Raw genomic sequence first — 18,682 nt, forward strand, 5'->3', positions numbered from 1 at the left:
ATTAAAGGTTTAAAGGGATATGGGCCAAACACAGAGTGGGACCTGCGTCAAGGTTGGTAATAAGCTTGGATGGTATAATGGTGTTAGAGGCAGAGCCGTAATCTGTGAATAGGAATCTGACATAGGTGTCTTTCTTATCCAGGTGTCTCTCTTATCCAGGTGTTCCAGGGATGAGTGTAGGACTAGGGCGATGGCATCGTCCTTGGAACAGTGGTGGCAGTATGTGAACTACAGTGGGTCAAGACTACTCGGTTGAATGGATTTAATGCGTTCCATAACTAGCCTCTCAAAACATTTGATGTTGGATGTCAAAGCCACTGAATGGTAGTCATTTAGGAATGAGATCTAGCTTTTCTTCAGCACTGGGATGGTGGTAGTCTTCTTGAAGCAAGCGAGTACCTCAGAACGGAGTAGGGAGAGATTATAGATGTCCACGACTACTCCAGCTACTAAGGGCACAGCGAGGAACTCCGTCTGGACCAGTTGCTTTTCGTGGGTTTACCCTCAGGAATGCCGATCTAACCACTGCAACAGTCACCCTGGAGAGATGCACACTCGAGTCTGAAGGGCCAGGTGTCACCGACCGGCCTGTTGGCCTTCTGCTCGAAGCGAGTATAGAAAGCATTCAGTTCATCAGGTAGGATGATGTTGCCTGACCTCGCTCTGCAGCCAGTTATTGAATTTTGACCTTGCCACATTCTCCGTGTGTCCAAGTGATTATACTGGGACTCAAGTTTGTCCCGGTATTGTCTCTTGGCATCCTTGATAGCGTTGTGGAGATCATAGTGGGCCTTCTTGTACCGCTCAGGATCGTTTGATCGTTCTGCAGCGGACCTGGCCTTAACCTGTGAATGTACTTCGCAGTTCATCCAAGGTTTCCGCTTACAAATATTTTTTTTATGTAGAGAATGATAGGTGCCTGGCACACACTGCCAGGGAAGGCACATACACTGCAAACTCAGTTTTGTGTTGAGATTTGCTTTTTCAGTTTTAAGCTTTGTAATTTTTTATTAAACGTTATTTCGATAAAATTTTGAACACTGATTCACTAATTAATGCTGACAACACACCTTTCAAAGTAAGAAGTAAACCAAAATATATCCTTACAATCAATGTTGATCCTTGTTTTTGTATTTAAAAGATGAAATTAACATCCAAAAATCAGAAATGCTTCAGTTTTTAAAAATTACATATTGTCCATTCGTCACATTGGAATTCTGCTGATGACTATGACTCACCAAACGAGCATGTGGATTCCTGTGGTAGTACAGAGTTTTATATTCATCCATCCAGACTTCCGCAGCACGTACACTGTTTGCCAGTGCTTTACTCCTCGAGTAAGGAGCTTGTTTAGGGAAAACATGCCCCACATGAGAACAAGGATGTATTTCTAAAGAACCCCCACACTGCCAAATCTGGGATGTAGAAAAAACAAGTTGTTTTCAGAGTACAAGTTGATCAGTATTTTAATCTTCCATTCCTTAAAGCAAGTACATTTCACAATTTTTGGGACAATCAAAACTAATAAATATATCCATGCCATGGCCCTTCAAACAGAAACAATTCTGATTGTAAGTGGTTACAGAGAGGTGACAGGTACAGAACTAATAATAAACATTATTTTTAAAAAATAACAATGTTCCCAATTTCTACTCTGGATGCTGACCAACTTCAACTAACTACAGTGACCAAGATCAATAAAACCATTAAGAAACATGGAAATGCAAATGCTGGTTCATGCACAAAAGAACACAAAAGTACTGGAGTAGCTCAGCAGGACAGGCAGTGTTTCTGGAGAACATGGATAGGTGACATTTCAGGCCGAGACTCTTCTTGAGATTGATTGTAGTGGTGGGGAGAAGATAGCTGGACAAGGGGAGAGGCAGGACAAAGCATTGCAGGTAGTAAGTCAACACAGGTAAAGGGGACATTCAGATCGACGGATGGTTGGAACAACGGTCAGAGATAAAAACAGTAAGAGTGAGACAGGTTTGAAGAGTTGCAGATGGTGAAATCAGAGGAAGGAAAGTGGCGTAGGTGAGGGAGGGGTTGGTGAAGGGGAGAAATAGGTGGAGTCCAAGTGAAGCCAGGGGAGGGAAGGGGTAAAAGGGGGGCGGCATGTGGGGGAGAAGGGGATGTGGGCCGTTAAAGGTCACCAAAAATTGGAAAATTTCACATTTATACCATTGGGTTGTAAGCTACCCAAGCGGAATACGAGGTGCTGTTCCTCCACTTTAAATGTGGCCTCACTCTGGCAATAGAGGCTGCCTCGGACAGAAAGGTCAGTGTGGGAATGAGAAGGGGAGCTAAAAGGATTAGCAAACTGGAGATCCAGTAGGCCTTGGCGGACCGAGCACAGGTGTTCAACAAAACAGTCGCCGAGTCTACACCTAGTCTCGCCGATGTACAGGAGGCTATATCAGGAACATTAGATGTAGTAGATGAGGTGCATGTGAATCTCTATCTCACTTGGAAGGACTGCTGGGGTCCCTGACTGGAGGCGAGGGAGGAGGTATAGGGAAAGGTGTTGCATCTCCTACAGTTGCAAGAAAAAGCACCTGAAGAGAAGAGATGAATGAGCCAAGGATTTGTGGCGGGAGCAGTCTCTGCAGACAGCAGAAAGGGGAATGATGTGATGGAACCGGAGGTCGGTGGGATGAAAGGAGAGGACAAGGGGAACTCTATCCATGTTCTGTGTTGGGGGTGGGGGGGGGGAGAGATGGAGAGGGGAAGGGGTGAAAGCAGAACTATGGGACACAGAGGAGATGCAGTTGAGGGAGTCATCTTGGACAGAACGGGAAAAACCATGTTTACTAAAGAAAGATTACATCTCGGATTGCCTAGAATGGAAAGTCCCATCCAGCGGCAGAGACAGAAGTCGAGAGTAGGGAATATCGTCTTTGCAAGTGACAGGGTGGGAGAAAGTGTAGTCCAGATATGCGAGTGTTTGTAGGTTTATAGTAGCCGTTGTTCAATCGTCTGTCCCCTGTGATTGAGACAGAGAGATCAAGAAAGGGGAGAGACGAATCATAGATAATCTTGGTGAAATTAAGAGCAGGATGAAAGTTAGTGTGAAGTTAACGAAATCCATGAATTTTGCACAGGTGCAGGAGGCTGCTCCATGCAGTTGTCAATGCAGTGGAGAGAGTTGGGGGATTGGGCCAGTGTAGTCCTGAAACAAGGACTGTTCAATGTAACTGACAAAAAAGCAGGTATAGCTGGACCCTATGCTACTCCTTTAAACGCGGGAGTGAAAGGAGTCAAAGGATTAAACAGTGGATAGATGCATTTAACCAGCAGGAGAGTTACAACTGCACTATCACATGAACCATTAAACGATTGCAGGGCTATTTGTAAAGAGATGCTTCACATCATCACACTAAAAACAGTCGGTAATTTATAACATGTTATAGGTATTGATATACAAGCAGTAGTTTGTTTTTAAGAGATTGCTTAATGAAAACAGCTTAATTAAATATGGTTAGTTAGCCTGAAGCCTAATCGCGATAGATCAACTTCAGTTCTTGGGCTATTGAATCAGGGACCAGGACAACTGTTAAATGAATCAAAGTTATATCTGACAATGAATTTACAGAAATCTTGTTGTGTTTAACTTTGTGTAAGCACAAATGGTAAAAATAATCACAACTTTAGCCTTCAACTTTAACCTGACACGATGAATCAAAACACTACATTTATTTTTCCCCCATCACCTGACATGGCACTGTAGAAACCAATAACATTCATAATATGAGAATTATCAAGTAGTATTTTATGGGGTTTTTATTCCAAGGAACTAATCTAAGTCAACCCAAACATTTATACAGAGCGTTACAAAGGAGAACTCTTCAATTTGACGTTAAACACAAAATTTAAGAATAAAGTCTCACCCTGAAGGAAAACTCCAAGTTCTCTCCTCCCCAGACCTCCATTCCAGTATCATAGGTGCCCAGATATTCAAAGTACCTCTTACTAACAGCAAATAGGCCACCTGCCATAGTTGGAGACCTGTCAAGACAGAATTATTTTAATTTTAGGCTGAACTTTTGGTCTTGATTATAAAACAGGTGATCAAGGTAACAATGACTCCAAGCGTCAACTACGCTGATCTGGTTTATATAAACTTTAGCTCTGAGTAGCAAGTTCAAAAATTCCAGTCCTTGAAAAAAAATTATTTTGACGATTATTATCCAGTTCTTAAATATTTTTGTTAAATATTAATATCCTAGTTAATTTAAGGTCATATTTAACAGACAAGAGCAAACATATGCAGACAAAGGTTGAATGGTTAATAAGATTTTATGCAATGTTAATATGTATGGTAGCACAATATCCTGAAGATGGTTAGAGCATGCCAAGTCAGGGGACAAGTAGCAGAATTGACAGGCAATCGGCTGTAACATCAAAAGCAGGAAGCAGAGATGAACAATAATCATTCAATTACAGTTATTGGGAAGTAGATCTTATAATGCTCTGACCAGCAATGTACACAGCTTTTTATTAGCAGTTTATGGATGTTAGGAATTGTCCTGTTATTATCAATACTAAGATACTTTTGAACATTGCAACAAATTTAGGTAGAGATAGATGAAATCTTAGAATAGCAGGTAAATTGACCAAAAAAAATTAGCACAGATTAGTGTGATATATTAAAGTTTCATACAAAGTTTTACAAACAGGTATTGGTGAGGCCATATTTAGAGCATTGTGTTCAGTTTTGGTCACCTTGTTATAGGGAAGATGTTGTTAAGCTAGAAAGGGTGCATGAAAGAATTACAAGGATGTTGCCAGGACTCGAGAGCCTGAGTTATAGGGAGAGGTTGAGCAGGCTAGGACTTTATTCCTTGGAGCACAGGAGGATGAGGGGTGATCTTACAGAGGTGTACAAGATCATGAGATGAATGGATAGGGTAAATGCACAGACTTTCACCCAGAGTAGGGGAATCAAGAACTAGAGGACATAGGTTTAAGGTGAGGAGGGAAAGATTTAATAGGAACCCAAGGAGAAACTTTTCTTACACAAAGGGTGATAGGTATATGGCACAAGCTGCTGGAGGAGGTAGTATCTGAAAGGCAAGTATTATCACAACGTTGAAGAAACATAAAGACAGGCACATGGGTAGGATATATTTAGAGGGATACAGGCCAAATGCAGGCAGGTAGGACCAGTGTAGATGAAGCACGTTGGTTGTCATGGGCAAGTTGGGCCGATGGGCCGGATTCCACACAGTATGACTCTCAGACGCTATGACTTAACCTTCAGTAAGCAGTTACTAATTTATCCAAGTAGTCCCTCAGCAGTACAACTCTGAAGAGAGCTGCTGAAGACAAAAAGCCAAGCCACATTTTTAGTGCTGATTGCAATCTTGTGAGAACTGCTCAAGTGCAAACTTAACTTGTGCACAGGAACCGATAGCAATCTGAAATTTCCAGTGGCTGAGTATTCTGCCAATACACACAACTGGAAGTGACTGCAGTCACCCCATTATCCTCCTTTAAGGCAGTAAAGAACCTGTTGCCTTTCACGCGAGGAACAAAATGTTTTTGCTTTTCATATCTTTTTTTTTTAAACTTCAAGCAACACTTAACTGTGCTCCACTTTTTAGTGGATGTATTTCAGGAAAACAGTCGGTGTAATGAAAAATTATTGCATATCAACAATTCATATATTATCACATACATAGAGATGGACCGAATGCTTAAACAGAACTGATGGGCAGTGTAGACCATCAGGTCTGATTACCATCATCATCTTTTTCTTTTAATCATAAACATCAAGGCCACAGACTTGAGATTTATATAATCAGAATTTACTATAAACTAAAGTGCGACAATGGCGAGGTATTTACTGCGGAGTACTTGCAATACGGCAAGTTATTAATCGGATTAAAAGATTTTTAACGAGCAACCCAGAGCACTGGAAGTTGAATAACCTTCAAAGCTATGGGCCAAGAATTGGAAAGTGGTCTTCATCTAATATCCAGTGGGACATAAAGCATTAAATTGTGCCACAAATTTCCATACTAATTTTAGTGACACATTGACTGAGTATTTCATGCATTACGAGGTTAAGTATCATCTTTTAAGAAAAAGCGAAATTAACTACAATACCATAAATTCCGGCTCAGAAACTATAAAGTAGTTAACTTTAAATGTTATAACAGATTCCATGAAGAACTTCCAATACTCTACTGGCTCGTTACATTCCCAATCCATGAGTATATTAAAAAAATCAGATATTAAAATGTTATTTCCTTATATTAGAGGGCTGTTTGTTTTATTTTAACAGAAACATTTTCATTCCCCTTCACTTCACAATTTACTGAATAAAAACCCCAAATAGATAAATTGCATCAAACAAAACAGTAAAATCATTGTCAAAGGGAAAATAATTAGAACCAATGTTGAGCATTGTTACAGATATTGGATAACCAATATGAACATGGACAAATAAATACAATATCGTGCAAGCACAAGTAAAACCAAGAATTATTTTTTAAATGTTAGACATATCTACATAATAGCTACTTTGTAAAAGTGCTTTTACATGAAGATCATGATGAACTAAGTGTGCATGGCTTATTTTCTTTACCATTACAGCATCAAATTCAAATGTTTGCTGGGATATCTCAGCAGGTCAGAATGTAAATTTCCCTCTCACAAGCACATACCACAGATGTTGATTTGATGTGGATTTAATGCTGCATACACAAAGATATACAATTGATTTTCTATTAAGATGCATTTTAATTTGTGTTAGAATTGAACAGGGATCACATTGATGGCTAACAATAAATCCAAAGCGAATTACAACCCAACGGTATGAACATTGAATTCTCTAATTTTAGTCATTATCCCGCAACAGAACCCTTCCCCCTCCCAGAGAACAACCCCCCCTTTTCTTCTCTCCCCCAACTCCCCTCGCCTGGCTGAGTTTGTACTGGTCTCTCCCCTCCCTCTCCCCCTTCATCTGCACCATTTGCAATGGCTACACAATTCACAACTTTTCTATCCTTGAGCTGAACACTGTGACTCTATTCTTTCCAGACCCATACCAGTCTTTTCATTCTTGTATTTGTCCATCAATCCACCTATCAAAAATCCCTCTCGATCCGTGTTCAACTATTACCGGCCATGCTCTGTCCTGCCCCTCTTCTTTTCCAGCTTTCACCTTCACCTTCACCCCCTCTCCCCCCCCCCCCCCCCCCCCTCTGGTAGAGAGGGTTAGGAACAGGACAAAGCCTGGCAAGTGATAGGTAGATATAGGTGAGGGGGTTTTAGATTGGCAGATGGTTGGACAAAGGCCAGAGATGAAAAGGGATAAAGAGCAAGATGAAATATGGACAGAAGAGATGTGGAATGTAACCCCCCCCCCCCACTCTTCCTCCCACCAACCCCACTCTTTGCTGTGCCCCATTTTTCCCTTTCCCCTGCCCCAAACCTCATCCCCTTCCATCTGCATTCCTTCCTCTGGTTTCATATTTCAAGCCTCTTCTATCCTTAGTTTATTTTACACTTCTTAATCTTTTCATCTCTGACCTTTATCCAACCACCTGTCAATCCAAAACCCCCTCACTATATCCAGCTATCAGTTGCCAGGATCCCGACAAGAAACGTCATCTACCCATGTTCTCCACGGCCAATGCCTGACCCGCTGAGTTACTCCAGGACTATGTATCACTTGCCATGCTTTGTCCCATCCTCACCTCTCTTCCAGCTTTCTCCCCTCTACTACAATTAGTCTGAAGAAGGGTCCGGACTCGAAATATGACCTATCCATGCTCTGCAGAGATGCTGCCTGACCCACGGAGTTAGTCCAACACTGTGCCTTTTTTTGTAAACCAGCATCTGCAGTTCCTTGTGTCTTCTGTTTTAAGTGCTTACAATATTCCAGTGTGTTTATTTGTCACATGCACAGGAATGGAACAATGAAGCGTGTTCTCGCTGCCATTTTACAAGCACACTAGACACAACATCAATAAATATACAATCAGTTATTCCTCATAAAACCAAACTATACCATGATGGTGCAAAAAAGCAAAGTATGTAGAGCAACCAGAGTAGTGCAATGTCCGTTGTTCAGTGTTGAGGTAGGATTGTGGTTAGGATTGGACAGTGCGAATGAAGAATCGGACTGGGAATTTATTGGGAAGAGGCTGTTCTTGAACCTGGAGGTGAAGGATCTCATGCTCCCGTACCTTCTTCCAAAGGATAGCAGCAAGAGGCTAGAGCAGTGGCTGTGAATGGTCTGCAGGCTGACTTTCCATGCACTCAGAAAGCACCCTCAAGTCCATCGACAGTTTGGGCAACGGGAATATCGGGGACCTAAGCTCAGGAAGAAGGGTGGCTGCGGGGGAGTAATGGAGAGGCCGGCTGTGGTGGTCATGGGTTGTGTTGTTGGTGGAAGCGGTCAGTAAAAGTCCTACAGCAGCCAGATGAGTGAGCAAAGTGCGAGAAGCTGCGGCAGCTGCATGGAGTGGTGGTGGGAAGAGCAGACGGCATTATGCTGGGCTAGTTAGACCCTACATCAGTGCCACCAGGACATTGAACTGTAAAGTAAAAAAATAAGAAATGCGTATCTCCTAATGGCGAGATGAGAATTTTCAGAAAAATTACACAAAGTGCTATAGTAACTCAGTGGGTCAAGCAGCATCTTTGGAGAAGATGGATAAGCAACGTTTTGGGTGCGGATCCTTCTTCAGATTGATTGTGGTGGTAGGGGGAAAGCTGGACAACACTGTTGCAGTTTTCGCAGGTCATTGTGTTGGTGCAGGGGGAGAACGCCTCCAGATATGTACATTCTGAGAATTTTCAGACTTGCACAATGGTACCAGAATGTGGTGAGTCTTTGCACTTCATCCCAGAAATGGATCTACTTACAATCGTTTCATATCTATTTGCCATGTTAGAATCAAGCTATTAATCCTGTAGAAAATAATGGCTGAACTCTCACTATAAACCTTCAATGTGCTCGAGCTAGGATCAACACATATGCCAAGAACACAATTTTTTTTACAATTCAATTACTCATCAAAGGTTATTCACCCGTCAGCAGAAATTTAGTTTGTCAATGAAATCCTCGAAATTAGTCTGAAATGGCCTTGGGTATGCAAAAGCTCAGACAAAGATTAGTCATGCACTTAAGGATTTCTGTTTAAGGATGGTGCAGGCTTGATAAAGCCTTACCCTTTAGACCTATGAAGCAAACTTTCCAGTGTTATTGTAATCTTTGCAACCCAGCACAATTAGTGTTGAAATATATGTTTTTGCATTTGGAACTTATCAGGATGGCAATTTTAGAATTTGGATTTCTTAGAATTTCAAGAAAACTACCTTTTTTTTAAAAAAGATCGAACAAAATAAATTCTCATTCATTTGTTTGAGCATAATACATATAGATTTGTACAATAAGTACTGAATTAATCAGACATTTAACTTTGTTGATCAGTAACGTACCTAATAACATCAATTGCGGATCGCCTTCGTTTTCGTTCATGATCAGGAATCGTGTGCCAGGTAAAAACTAGCCTCCAATCAAACCCTCCAATCTGAGGCTCTCCAGGATTTCCCAGAAATTCGAAGGTATTCCATGCAATGACATCAATCACAGGGCAGACTACAGCAGACTCATCTTCTTTAATTCTGACAGGGAAGAAAAAGCAAACTACGTGTCCCAAAATTGGTTTGAAAATCATTCAAACATTGCAAACATTCTTTATGTTACAAGAGTGCCAAATAACATTACACTGAGGTGGAAGATCAGCCATGAATTTGATCAAATAGCTGATCTACTTCTGCTACTGTTTCTTATGTAACAATTAGAACCACATCATACTTAATATTCAATAAACACTCGTTATAACAGACCATAGGGGGAGGGGAGGAATCTTGTCCGTTATTGCCAATTGTCCGCTATACCCGAGTATGGTATTATCATTGTCATTAACTATCATTCACTGCAGATGATAGTTAATACACGAAAGGACTAGGGTCTGGAGGAAATCTGCAGGTCAGGCAGCATCTCTGGAGAACATGAATAGGTGATGTCGGGACATTTTTTTCAGACTGATTCAGTCTGCTGAATACTCCAGCATTTGTGTCGTTTCACCTTAACACTAGGCACCGATGCCACAGGTATGCCCCAGCGAGCTCGTCTTCACCAGCTGTTGCACGGTCCAGTTGAAGTGGCTGTAATTGCAGCTCACGCTGTAGCCCCTCTCACTAACAAACCCTAGAGGAGGAGGGATCCCCACAGTAACGAGTGCATCCTGATGGTGGCAAAGGCCTACAGAAAGCCCTGGCCCCTGGGGCTACAATGTGAGCCACAACAACCAGACCGTGCAGTGGGTGAAGAGGAGTTAACTGGTGCACCTTGCAAGCCGGGGATCTAAGCCAAGGCTGGGTAGGCGGGTGTGAGCAGGGGGTTGGTCGGAAGGTCTGTCTGCTAAAACCGAAATTTGTAATAAAGCGGTTCGTTAAAATTAGGGTTTACTGTATGGTCCTTCATGAGAGTGGATGCTTTGCAGCTGGGAAAAAACATATTAACCCAATCACTATCTGAAATTAATGTTAAGAATGCACCTTTCCAACAACTACCCCCTGATCACTACCTATATAAATCAATGTATAGAAAAATGGCATTGTTTTTGTGCAACTCAAATATAGTGTAAGGTAATGAAGATGCAACTTTTTGGGATATAATAAAGCTTTTGTGAAACATTAGTTCAACCAAGGCAAAATTGGATGGCTCTTCTTCTTCTTCTTGCATTTGAGGCAGCAGAAATTATGTAGCGCCATCCAGTCGCTGTAGCCAGTGCAATGTGCTGTTGTCAAGGGCCGTGAGGTCTACCCCTCCACCAGGGGGACGGAGGACAGTGCAGTCGAAAATGCCGTGCTGCGCTGTTTGCTGGTATGCTCCACACACGCAGGCTGCTGATGGACGCAACCCCCAACGATGCATGTTGGCGTTGAATCGGCCGACCCCTGTGCGGAGCCGGTTCAGGGTGACCCACTCTTTGCGGGGCATGTCCGAGCCAGGTGGGGCTGTGGTGTTCGGTGCGACAGTGAATTGAGGAGGTCGCGATGTCTGTTCCCAGCTGGTTCTCCATGCTCCTAGTATGTTGAAACTGGAGCCACAGAGGGTCGCTGCATGACGGGAGAAAGGGTGACGAGATGACAGGCGTTGAGGTCCCAGTTGCTGTGAATCCTGGGCGAGGTGGTGCAAAGGATGTTTGGCGTCCGATGGGGCCTTGCACACCAGCCTATGAGTGAAGAACTCTCTGTGAAGCTTGGCGGGTGCGATACCTGCGAGCACCGGCAGGAGATCCATCGGAGTAGGACGTAGGCAGCCAGTGATGATCCGCATGGTGTCGTTGAGGGTGGCGTCTAGCTTGCCGGTATGAGCGCTGCGGCACCATGCTGGGGCGGCGTACTCAGCGGCGCTGTACACGAGTGCAAGGGCACTGGTCCAAAGAGTAGATGTCCTGGCGCCCCATGACGATCCGGCCAAGCAATGCAGGAGGTTGTTCCGTGCCGAGACTTTAGCATGGAGAGCTTCAAGGTGTTGCTTGTAGGTCAGCTACCGATCTAGTTTCACCCCCAAGGTATGTAGGAAATGGGTTGTAGGGTAGAGGTGACCCATTGAGAGTGACGGTTAGCTGGCGTTGAGCTTCCTTGTTGTTCAGGTGAAAGGCCGTTGTGGTGGTTTTTGCCATACTCAGTTTTAGTCTCCGGGTCTTAAGGTAGCCCGCGACAAGTTCCATATCCGCCAGGACCACATCCTCAACATTTGACCAGCTCTTGTCCGAGTGCAGTAGGGCCAAGTCATCTGCGTATCCATACTGACGCGAGGTCGTGTGTGGCAGTCAATGTCAAGAACAATGCATTGAACAGGTTGTCCTCGTTTATCTAAAATAATTTACATTATTTTTTGTTGTCTTCGGGCCATTTAAAAAAAAAAATAGAATTTATGATACGTTCCTGTATACTGTTCATTATAAATACCTAGGATGTGGAGGAGTAGAATGTGTGTAAATCAATACCCAACAAATCTGTAATCAGTTTTGTTCTGCAGAAACGTAATACCATAATTCAAGAGGGAAGGAAAATAAAAAGCAGAAAACTATGGGCCAGTTAGTTCAGCCAAAACAAAATGCTGATATCCATAAAGGAGATATCAGGACATTTGAAAATATTCAAAATCAGGCAAATTCAATGTGCTATTTATGCAAGGGGAGATTGTGTTTAGCTAATTTGCTTGAGGTTTGACGTTACAAGCGGATATAGACAACGGAGAACTGATAGTTGTAAATTTGGTTTTCCAGAAGGCATTTGTTAAAACAACACAAATAGTTACAGGACAAATATAAAGAGATAAGTATAAACATGCACATATCAGCAAAGTTTAGGGATTGGTTAATATTAAACAGTCCGATAAATGGATCATTTTTGGATAGGCAACCAGTAACTCGTGTCACATGGATCTGTATTGTGGCCTCAACTATTTATAACTTTCATTAATACTTGGATGAAGGGACAGAGTGTACTGGTGCCAAATCTGCTGAGGACAGATGGCTAGCAATTTGTGAAGAATGTATTGACGACTGCATTCACAAAGATAATTAAAGTCTATCCTATCCAGAAAAATTGGGAAGCTTCACTCTCTGCTGAAGTCCAGATTCAAGCTTTCAAGAAGAATGATACCACACTAGACAAGACAGCCAAGTGTGTTCTCCACAAGCAAACAAAACTCCACCTAGGAATCCCCTTACCCTCCATCTCTTCCCTTTTATCTCAAGGACAGGTCATATCTGCTTTCTCCAAAGTAAACTCTCAGAAAGCAAAATAAGAATTGCTGGAATCCAAAGAATCCAAAATTGTGTGCCAATCTTCAACAATATCTTCAATCTCTCACTTCAACAGTCTTCTTCTTCTGTTTAATGGAAGCCTCCATCATTCTAGTGCCCTAAGAAAAATAAAGTGACTGTCTCAATGGCGACTGCCTTGTGGTCTAACAATGAGAATGAAATGCTTTGAAAGACTAGTAATGGCACCAGTCTTCCAGATAATCTAGAAGGCCAGCAGTTTGCATACAGGGAAAATGAGTTTATAGCAGAATCCATCTCTCTTGCACTACATTCAGCCTGGATCACCTCGACAGATAAGAACATCTATCTCAGGATACTGTTCATCAACTACAACTCAACCTTCAACACCATAATACTAAATAAGATCATTCCTAAACTTCTGGACTTTGCAGCCTCCATCTGCACCCTGGCTTCTCGACTACTTCACTTCAACCAAAAATTGGTCCTCAAAGTCCAAACGTCAGAGGGAACACAAGAAAATGGAATAGGTTTATGGTTTTAAAGGAAAAACTGGAGGCGGCATGAGTGCCACCCTAGTTTGATCCATCCCATTCTCATGCAAAACTGTGGATTTTTAAAAGACAAAAACGGAGAAGGGGATGTTTTTGGCTTGGGAGACTGAGATTTCCAAAGTGTCACAGGGATCACAAGCTACAACAATAATTTAGATCAGTTTGGACGGTGCAAGACTAGGTGAGAGTATGGGTTGTGAGGAAAATACAGGGGCGACAGGGAGATGCAGTCACACAAAATTAATGGATAGAAACAGGCCAAATGAAATATCCTGTGCAGAAAGTAAATGCAAAATGATGGATTTTTTCCTTTAAACTGTCAAGATTTTGAAAAGTGTTAGTGTGGAAAGGGGACTGGGTATCTTGGACATTAATCACTGAAAGTTAATTTCCAAGAATTGCAACTGATGCAATTAGATAGAGCACTGGTGAGATTACTCCTGGAATGGTGTATAGAGACCCAGGGATTTACTTGTAATCAAGTTAGTGCCACAAAGGCTCATCAGATCAATTGCTAGGATGGAAGGATTTATCCTGCAGAGGAAAGATAAAGTAGACCGAGTCCAGAGTTTACGAGAAGTAGTCTCTTTGAAATATACAAAATTCTTGGAGCTTAACGCCATTGATGCGAGAATCTTGTTTCCCTTGGCTGGGTGTTTCGAACCAAAGGTTTCAACAGCGCAATAGGGACTTGGTCATTCAGGACAGATTGAAATCACTTCACCCAGAGAACAGTGAATCCTTGAGATTTTCCACGAGAGGGATTTACTCCAGTGATGAGTATATTCGTAGGTTTTTAGACTTTAGATGAATTAAAGGATATGCATTGCATGTATAAGTAGAAGTGACATTACTGAAGAGTGGAGCAGGCACAAATAGCTGAATGGCCATCTCTTGCTTCTCTTACCTGGATTATTTTTGCAAAATAATATGGTTATTGTTTTAAAGAAAAATCATCTTCTTCTGTCATATGTCTTTTAGACTTGGAGCTCCGTTGAGGCGAGCCAGGCCAACGTGTCATCGTCCAGGTCAATCTGACCTCGTTCAAAATTCGATGGCCGGTATTTGGGGCAACTGGTGACTATGTGCTCCACTGTCTGTGTTGGGTCCCCACACTCGCAGAAGGCACTGTCCATGAGACCCCACCTCTTCATCACTACTCCATAGCATCCGACGCCTGTCCTCAAGCGATTGAGGGTTATCCACTGCTTTCGGGGCAGGTCCTGGCCAGGGACGTCCATGGGTTCACCAATGTAGCGGTGTAGCCTAGATGGTTCTGCTGATTTCCACTGGTCTCTCCATCTCGTCTTGACCCAGGTGGCCTTGGAAGTGTCAACCGGTGTTGTACAGAGCAGCCCGTGGGCTTGCATGGCAAAGGGGTGCCGTGACTTGAGGCGCACATGTCGCTGTGTCTCTGTGACGATCTGATGGAGAAGGTGGAAATCACTGGTCTGTGCCTTTCGAGAAAGGGCCAGCGTTGCTTCTTTCTGTCTGATGTTGGCCGGGACGATGCCGGCAAGGACGGGCAGTTGGTCTACTGGGGTAGCTCGTGGGCATCCGGAGACAGTCCATAGGGGGCTGTTGAGGGCAGCATCCAGCATCAAGAAAAAACATGAAATGACTTGAGTGCCATCTTAGGTTGATCCAGCCAAAAAGCCAATTTCATTGCTGTATATGCTTTGCAATTCTAAATCCTGATCAATCCAAAAGTATGACAGTACATTTGCATAGTGATATCCAATAGTGAGACATCAATTTACCTCTCAAGTAATGGTTCCAGCCAACCTATGTGGCACTCACAGTGGCAATCTAAGAAAGTCAAGACATCACCAGTAGCTATAGATGCGCCCAGCAATCGTGCACGAACCAAGCCTTCTCTCTTTCGAGCACGTATCAATCGGACTTTTTGAAGATTAGCCACATAATCCTCCAAAGGCTTCCTTAGGTGCTCTGCGAAAAGAAGTATTAAACTCGTTGACATGTTTTTGTTTAATATTTTGCATAATCCTAATATGAAGAGTATTTAAGTAATCAAGGATCATACAGTTTCACACAATTATACATAATCCCTTTTGAAAAATACTCTTCCATTAATTCTCTCTCTCTCTCTCTCGCTCCCTCTCTCCAGTTCTCTGACCAGTCTTACTGTCTCCGACTACATTTTATCTGTTTGCTTTGTTGTTACCTTTTCCCAACTAACAATGAGCTATTCCACATTTTCCTTGATCTCCATTCCCTTTGTCCTGTTTTCACACCTTACACCCTTATCTATGTACCGCCCACTTCCCCGACATCAGGCTGAAGGGTCTCGACCGAAACGTCACCCATTCCTTCTCTCCAGAGATGCTGCCTGTCTCGCTGAGTTACTCCAGCATTTTGTGTCTATATATCATACAAAGGTATATAATAGAGACAAGCAATCTTGCAATGCTGGAAACTTGAGCAAAATACAAAGCACAATACTGGAGGAACTCAACAGGTCGGGCAGCAACTGGAGATGGAATAGACAGACAACATTTTGGGACAGGACCAGTCTTCAGGCTGAAGGTATATAGTTGCACGATATGGGGGAAGTTATTCAAAACCGAGATGTAAACTTAACCCCTCTAACTTTCTCCCTTGGATAGTTGTGGTGGCTGGATCACTCAGGATATTTAAAGATAACTTTTGAAAAGGTGAGAGAATTCAGGGCTATTGAGAACTGACAGAGAACATTGTAAACTGATTGAAGGCTTTGGTACTACATTCTGTTTTCAAGTAAAATAAATCCAAAAGGAAAGGAAAATCAGAGCTGCGTTTTTAAAAAGTCAAAAAAATCATTTTAAATCAACCAATTGCAAATAAAAGCACCAGATTAATCAGGACAGAGTAAGGGAGATATCTCACGCAATTTAACAACCATTATAATGGTTCAAATACGGTCAGTTTTGAAGATAAGCTGGAACTTACTGAGAAAACGGGGCTACAAGAAAAAATGACTGCATGTAGACTTGCAGAGAAGAGGTGGAGCTACACACATCTCTACAACATAATTTCTTCTTAAAGGAAATAAAATCTAAGGAAGATGGAGAACTTTATTGGCATGTTCTGCACCTGGATGAATACACCAACAGAAGGTTACCACTTTTAGCAATATCAATCACTTAGTTGAATATTTATGGACTCGATTGAGAAAGTAAAAGTGCAAATGCCATCATTCATCTTCAACTGGGTGGGTAAGCAATTTATTTTTAAACTGCTTGAAAAGCTAAAACCAAACGTGTCCCACATGTACATACTTTAACAATAACATCCAGATAAGAAAGAGAAACAATGCAATTGATGAAAGCTATATCTACCTCGCTCACTGTAATCATCCACTATGATAATCTCCTTCAACAGGATATCAGGTGAAGTGTCAAGAACACTGTGAAGTGTCCGCAGGAGCGTTGACCAGGCCTCGTTATAAAATGCTATTACCACAGAGGTGGTTGGAAGGTTTCGATAGTCATATTTCGTCTCTTTACATCTGAAGATGCAATAATAACAAATGTTAAGTGCAAACATTTGCAAAAGACATGCAAAACATTGTTGAAGCTTGATATACTTATGTAGATTATTCTTCTTACTTAATATATGTCAATACTATGGAAAAAATACTCAAAAACTCTAATTATTGCCAATCTTTAATTTCCAAGGGATAAAACGTTCAACAATATATATTTTTAATGATTCAAAAGTTATTTTTTAAATGTGACTTAAGGTACAATGTTTAAAAAATAAACTCAACCAATGTCAAAAGAAATTATCTCAAGGAATTCCCAAGTGCACAAGGTCATCACATTTGCCTGGTGTGACTATGTTCAGCAGGCATACAGATTCTTTTAAGATCAAGCACAATACAAATCTACAGTTTGGTTTGTTGTATTTTTCAGGGAAAGCAACACAATTCCCATTTTTCTTTCAAAAGAGTCAATGACTTCAGTGAATGAAGTTCTTTCCCAGAAACCACACAAGTTCATAAACACCATGTATCAAGTTTTGAATTGGTCAAGTGCAGTAATAAGGTTTTAGGATTCATAATAACATGAGGGCATCTGGCCTAACAAAGTTGCCCTTTCAAAAGATTACTGATAACCTGAAATCAACTTCTTCATTAAGTAATCTCGTACAGGTTATTCTGCTCCCACCCCGCTCCCTCCCCCGCAAAAAATGACATCCTTGCCAGCTTTGAATGGACAATAAACAGGTGCACGAGTAGGCCATTCAGCCCTTCGAGCCAGCACTGCCATTCGATGTGATCATGGCTGATCATTCACAATCAGCACCCCGTTCCTGTTTTCTCCCCATACCCCCTCACTCCACTATCTTTAAGAGCTCTAGCTAGCTCTCGCTTGAAAGCATCCAGAGAATTGGCCTCCACTGCCTTCTGAGGCAGAGAATTCCACAGATTTACAACTCTGACTGAAAAAGTTTTTCCTCATCTCTGTTCTAAATGGCCTACCCTTTATTCTTAAACCCCTGGTTCTGATCTCCCCCAACATTGGGAACATATTTCCTGCCTCTAACGTGTCCAATCCCTTAATAATCTTTATGTTTCAATAAAATTCCCTCTCATCCTTCTAAATTCCAGTGTATACAAGCCCAGTTGCTCCAGTCTTTCAACATATGACAGTCCTGCCATTCCGGGAATTAACCTAGTGAACCTACGCTTCACTCCCTCAATAGCAAGAATGTCCTTCCTCAAATTTGGAGACCAAAACTGCACACAGTACTCCAGTGGTCTCACTAGGGCCCTGTACAACTGCAGAAGGACCTCTTTGCTCCTATACCCAACTCCTCTTGTCATAAAGGCCAACATGCCATTAGGTTTTTTCACTGCCTGCTGTACCTGCATGCTAACTTTAAGTGACTGATGAACAAGGACACCCATATCTCTTTGTACTTTCCCATTTCCTAACTTGACACCATTCAGATAATAATCTGCCTTCCTCTTTTTACCACCAAAGTGGATAACCTCACATTTATCCACATTAAACTGCATCTGCCATGCATCTGCCCACTCACACAACCTATCCAAGTCACCCTGCATCTTCATAGCATCCTCCTCACGGTTCACACTGCCACCCAGCTTTGTGTCATCCGCAAATTTGCTAATGTTACTTTTAATCCCTTCATCTAAGTCATTAATGTATATTGTAAATAGCTGCGGTCCCAGCACCGAGCCTTGCGGTACCCCACTAGTCACTGCCTGCTATTCTGAAAGGGACCCGTTAATCCCTACTCTTTGTTTCCTGTCTGCCAACCAATTTTCAATCCATGTCA

General features: G+C 42.2%; 1 protein-coding gene across 1 annotated transcript in view; it reads right to left on the reverse strand.

Moving 5' to 3' along the window:
* galnt12 (UDP-N-acetyl-alpha-D-galactosamine:polypeptide N-acetylgalactosaminyltransferase 12) overlaps positions 1-18,682 on the reverse strand; it is a 38,569-nt gene that overhangs the window by 11,853 nt on the left and 8,034 nt on the right. The window contains exons 2-6 of the mRNA XM_078422970.1: positions 16,717-16,886; positions 15,139-15,328; positions 9,457-9,642; positions 3,891-4,008; positions 1,239-1,415 (exon numbers count right to left, since the gene is read on the reverse strand). Coding sequence (XP_078279096.1) covers positions 1,239-1,415; positions 3,891-4,008; positions 9,457-9,642; positions 15,139-15,328; positions 16,717-16,886 — 841 coding nt within the window. The remainder of the gene's footprint in view (positions 1-1,238; positions 1,416-3,890; positions 4,009-9,456; positions 9,643-15,138; positions 15,329-16,716; positions 16,887-18,682) is intronic.

The sequence above is a fragment of the Rhinoraja longicauda genome, chromosome 2 (genome assembly GCF_053455715.1).
Source record: "Rhinoraja longicauda isolate Sanriku21f chromosome 2, sRhiLon1.1, whole genome shotgun sequence".
Lineage (NCBI taxonomy): Eukaryota > Metazoa > Chordata > Chondrichthyes > Rajiformes > Arhynchobatidae > Rhinoraja > Rhinoraja longicauda.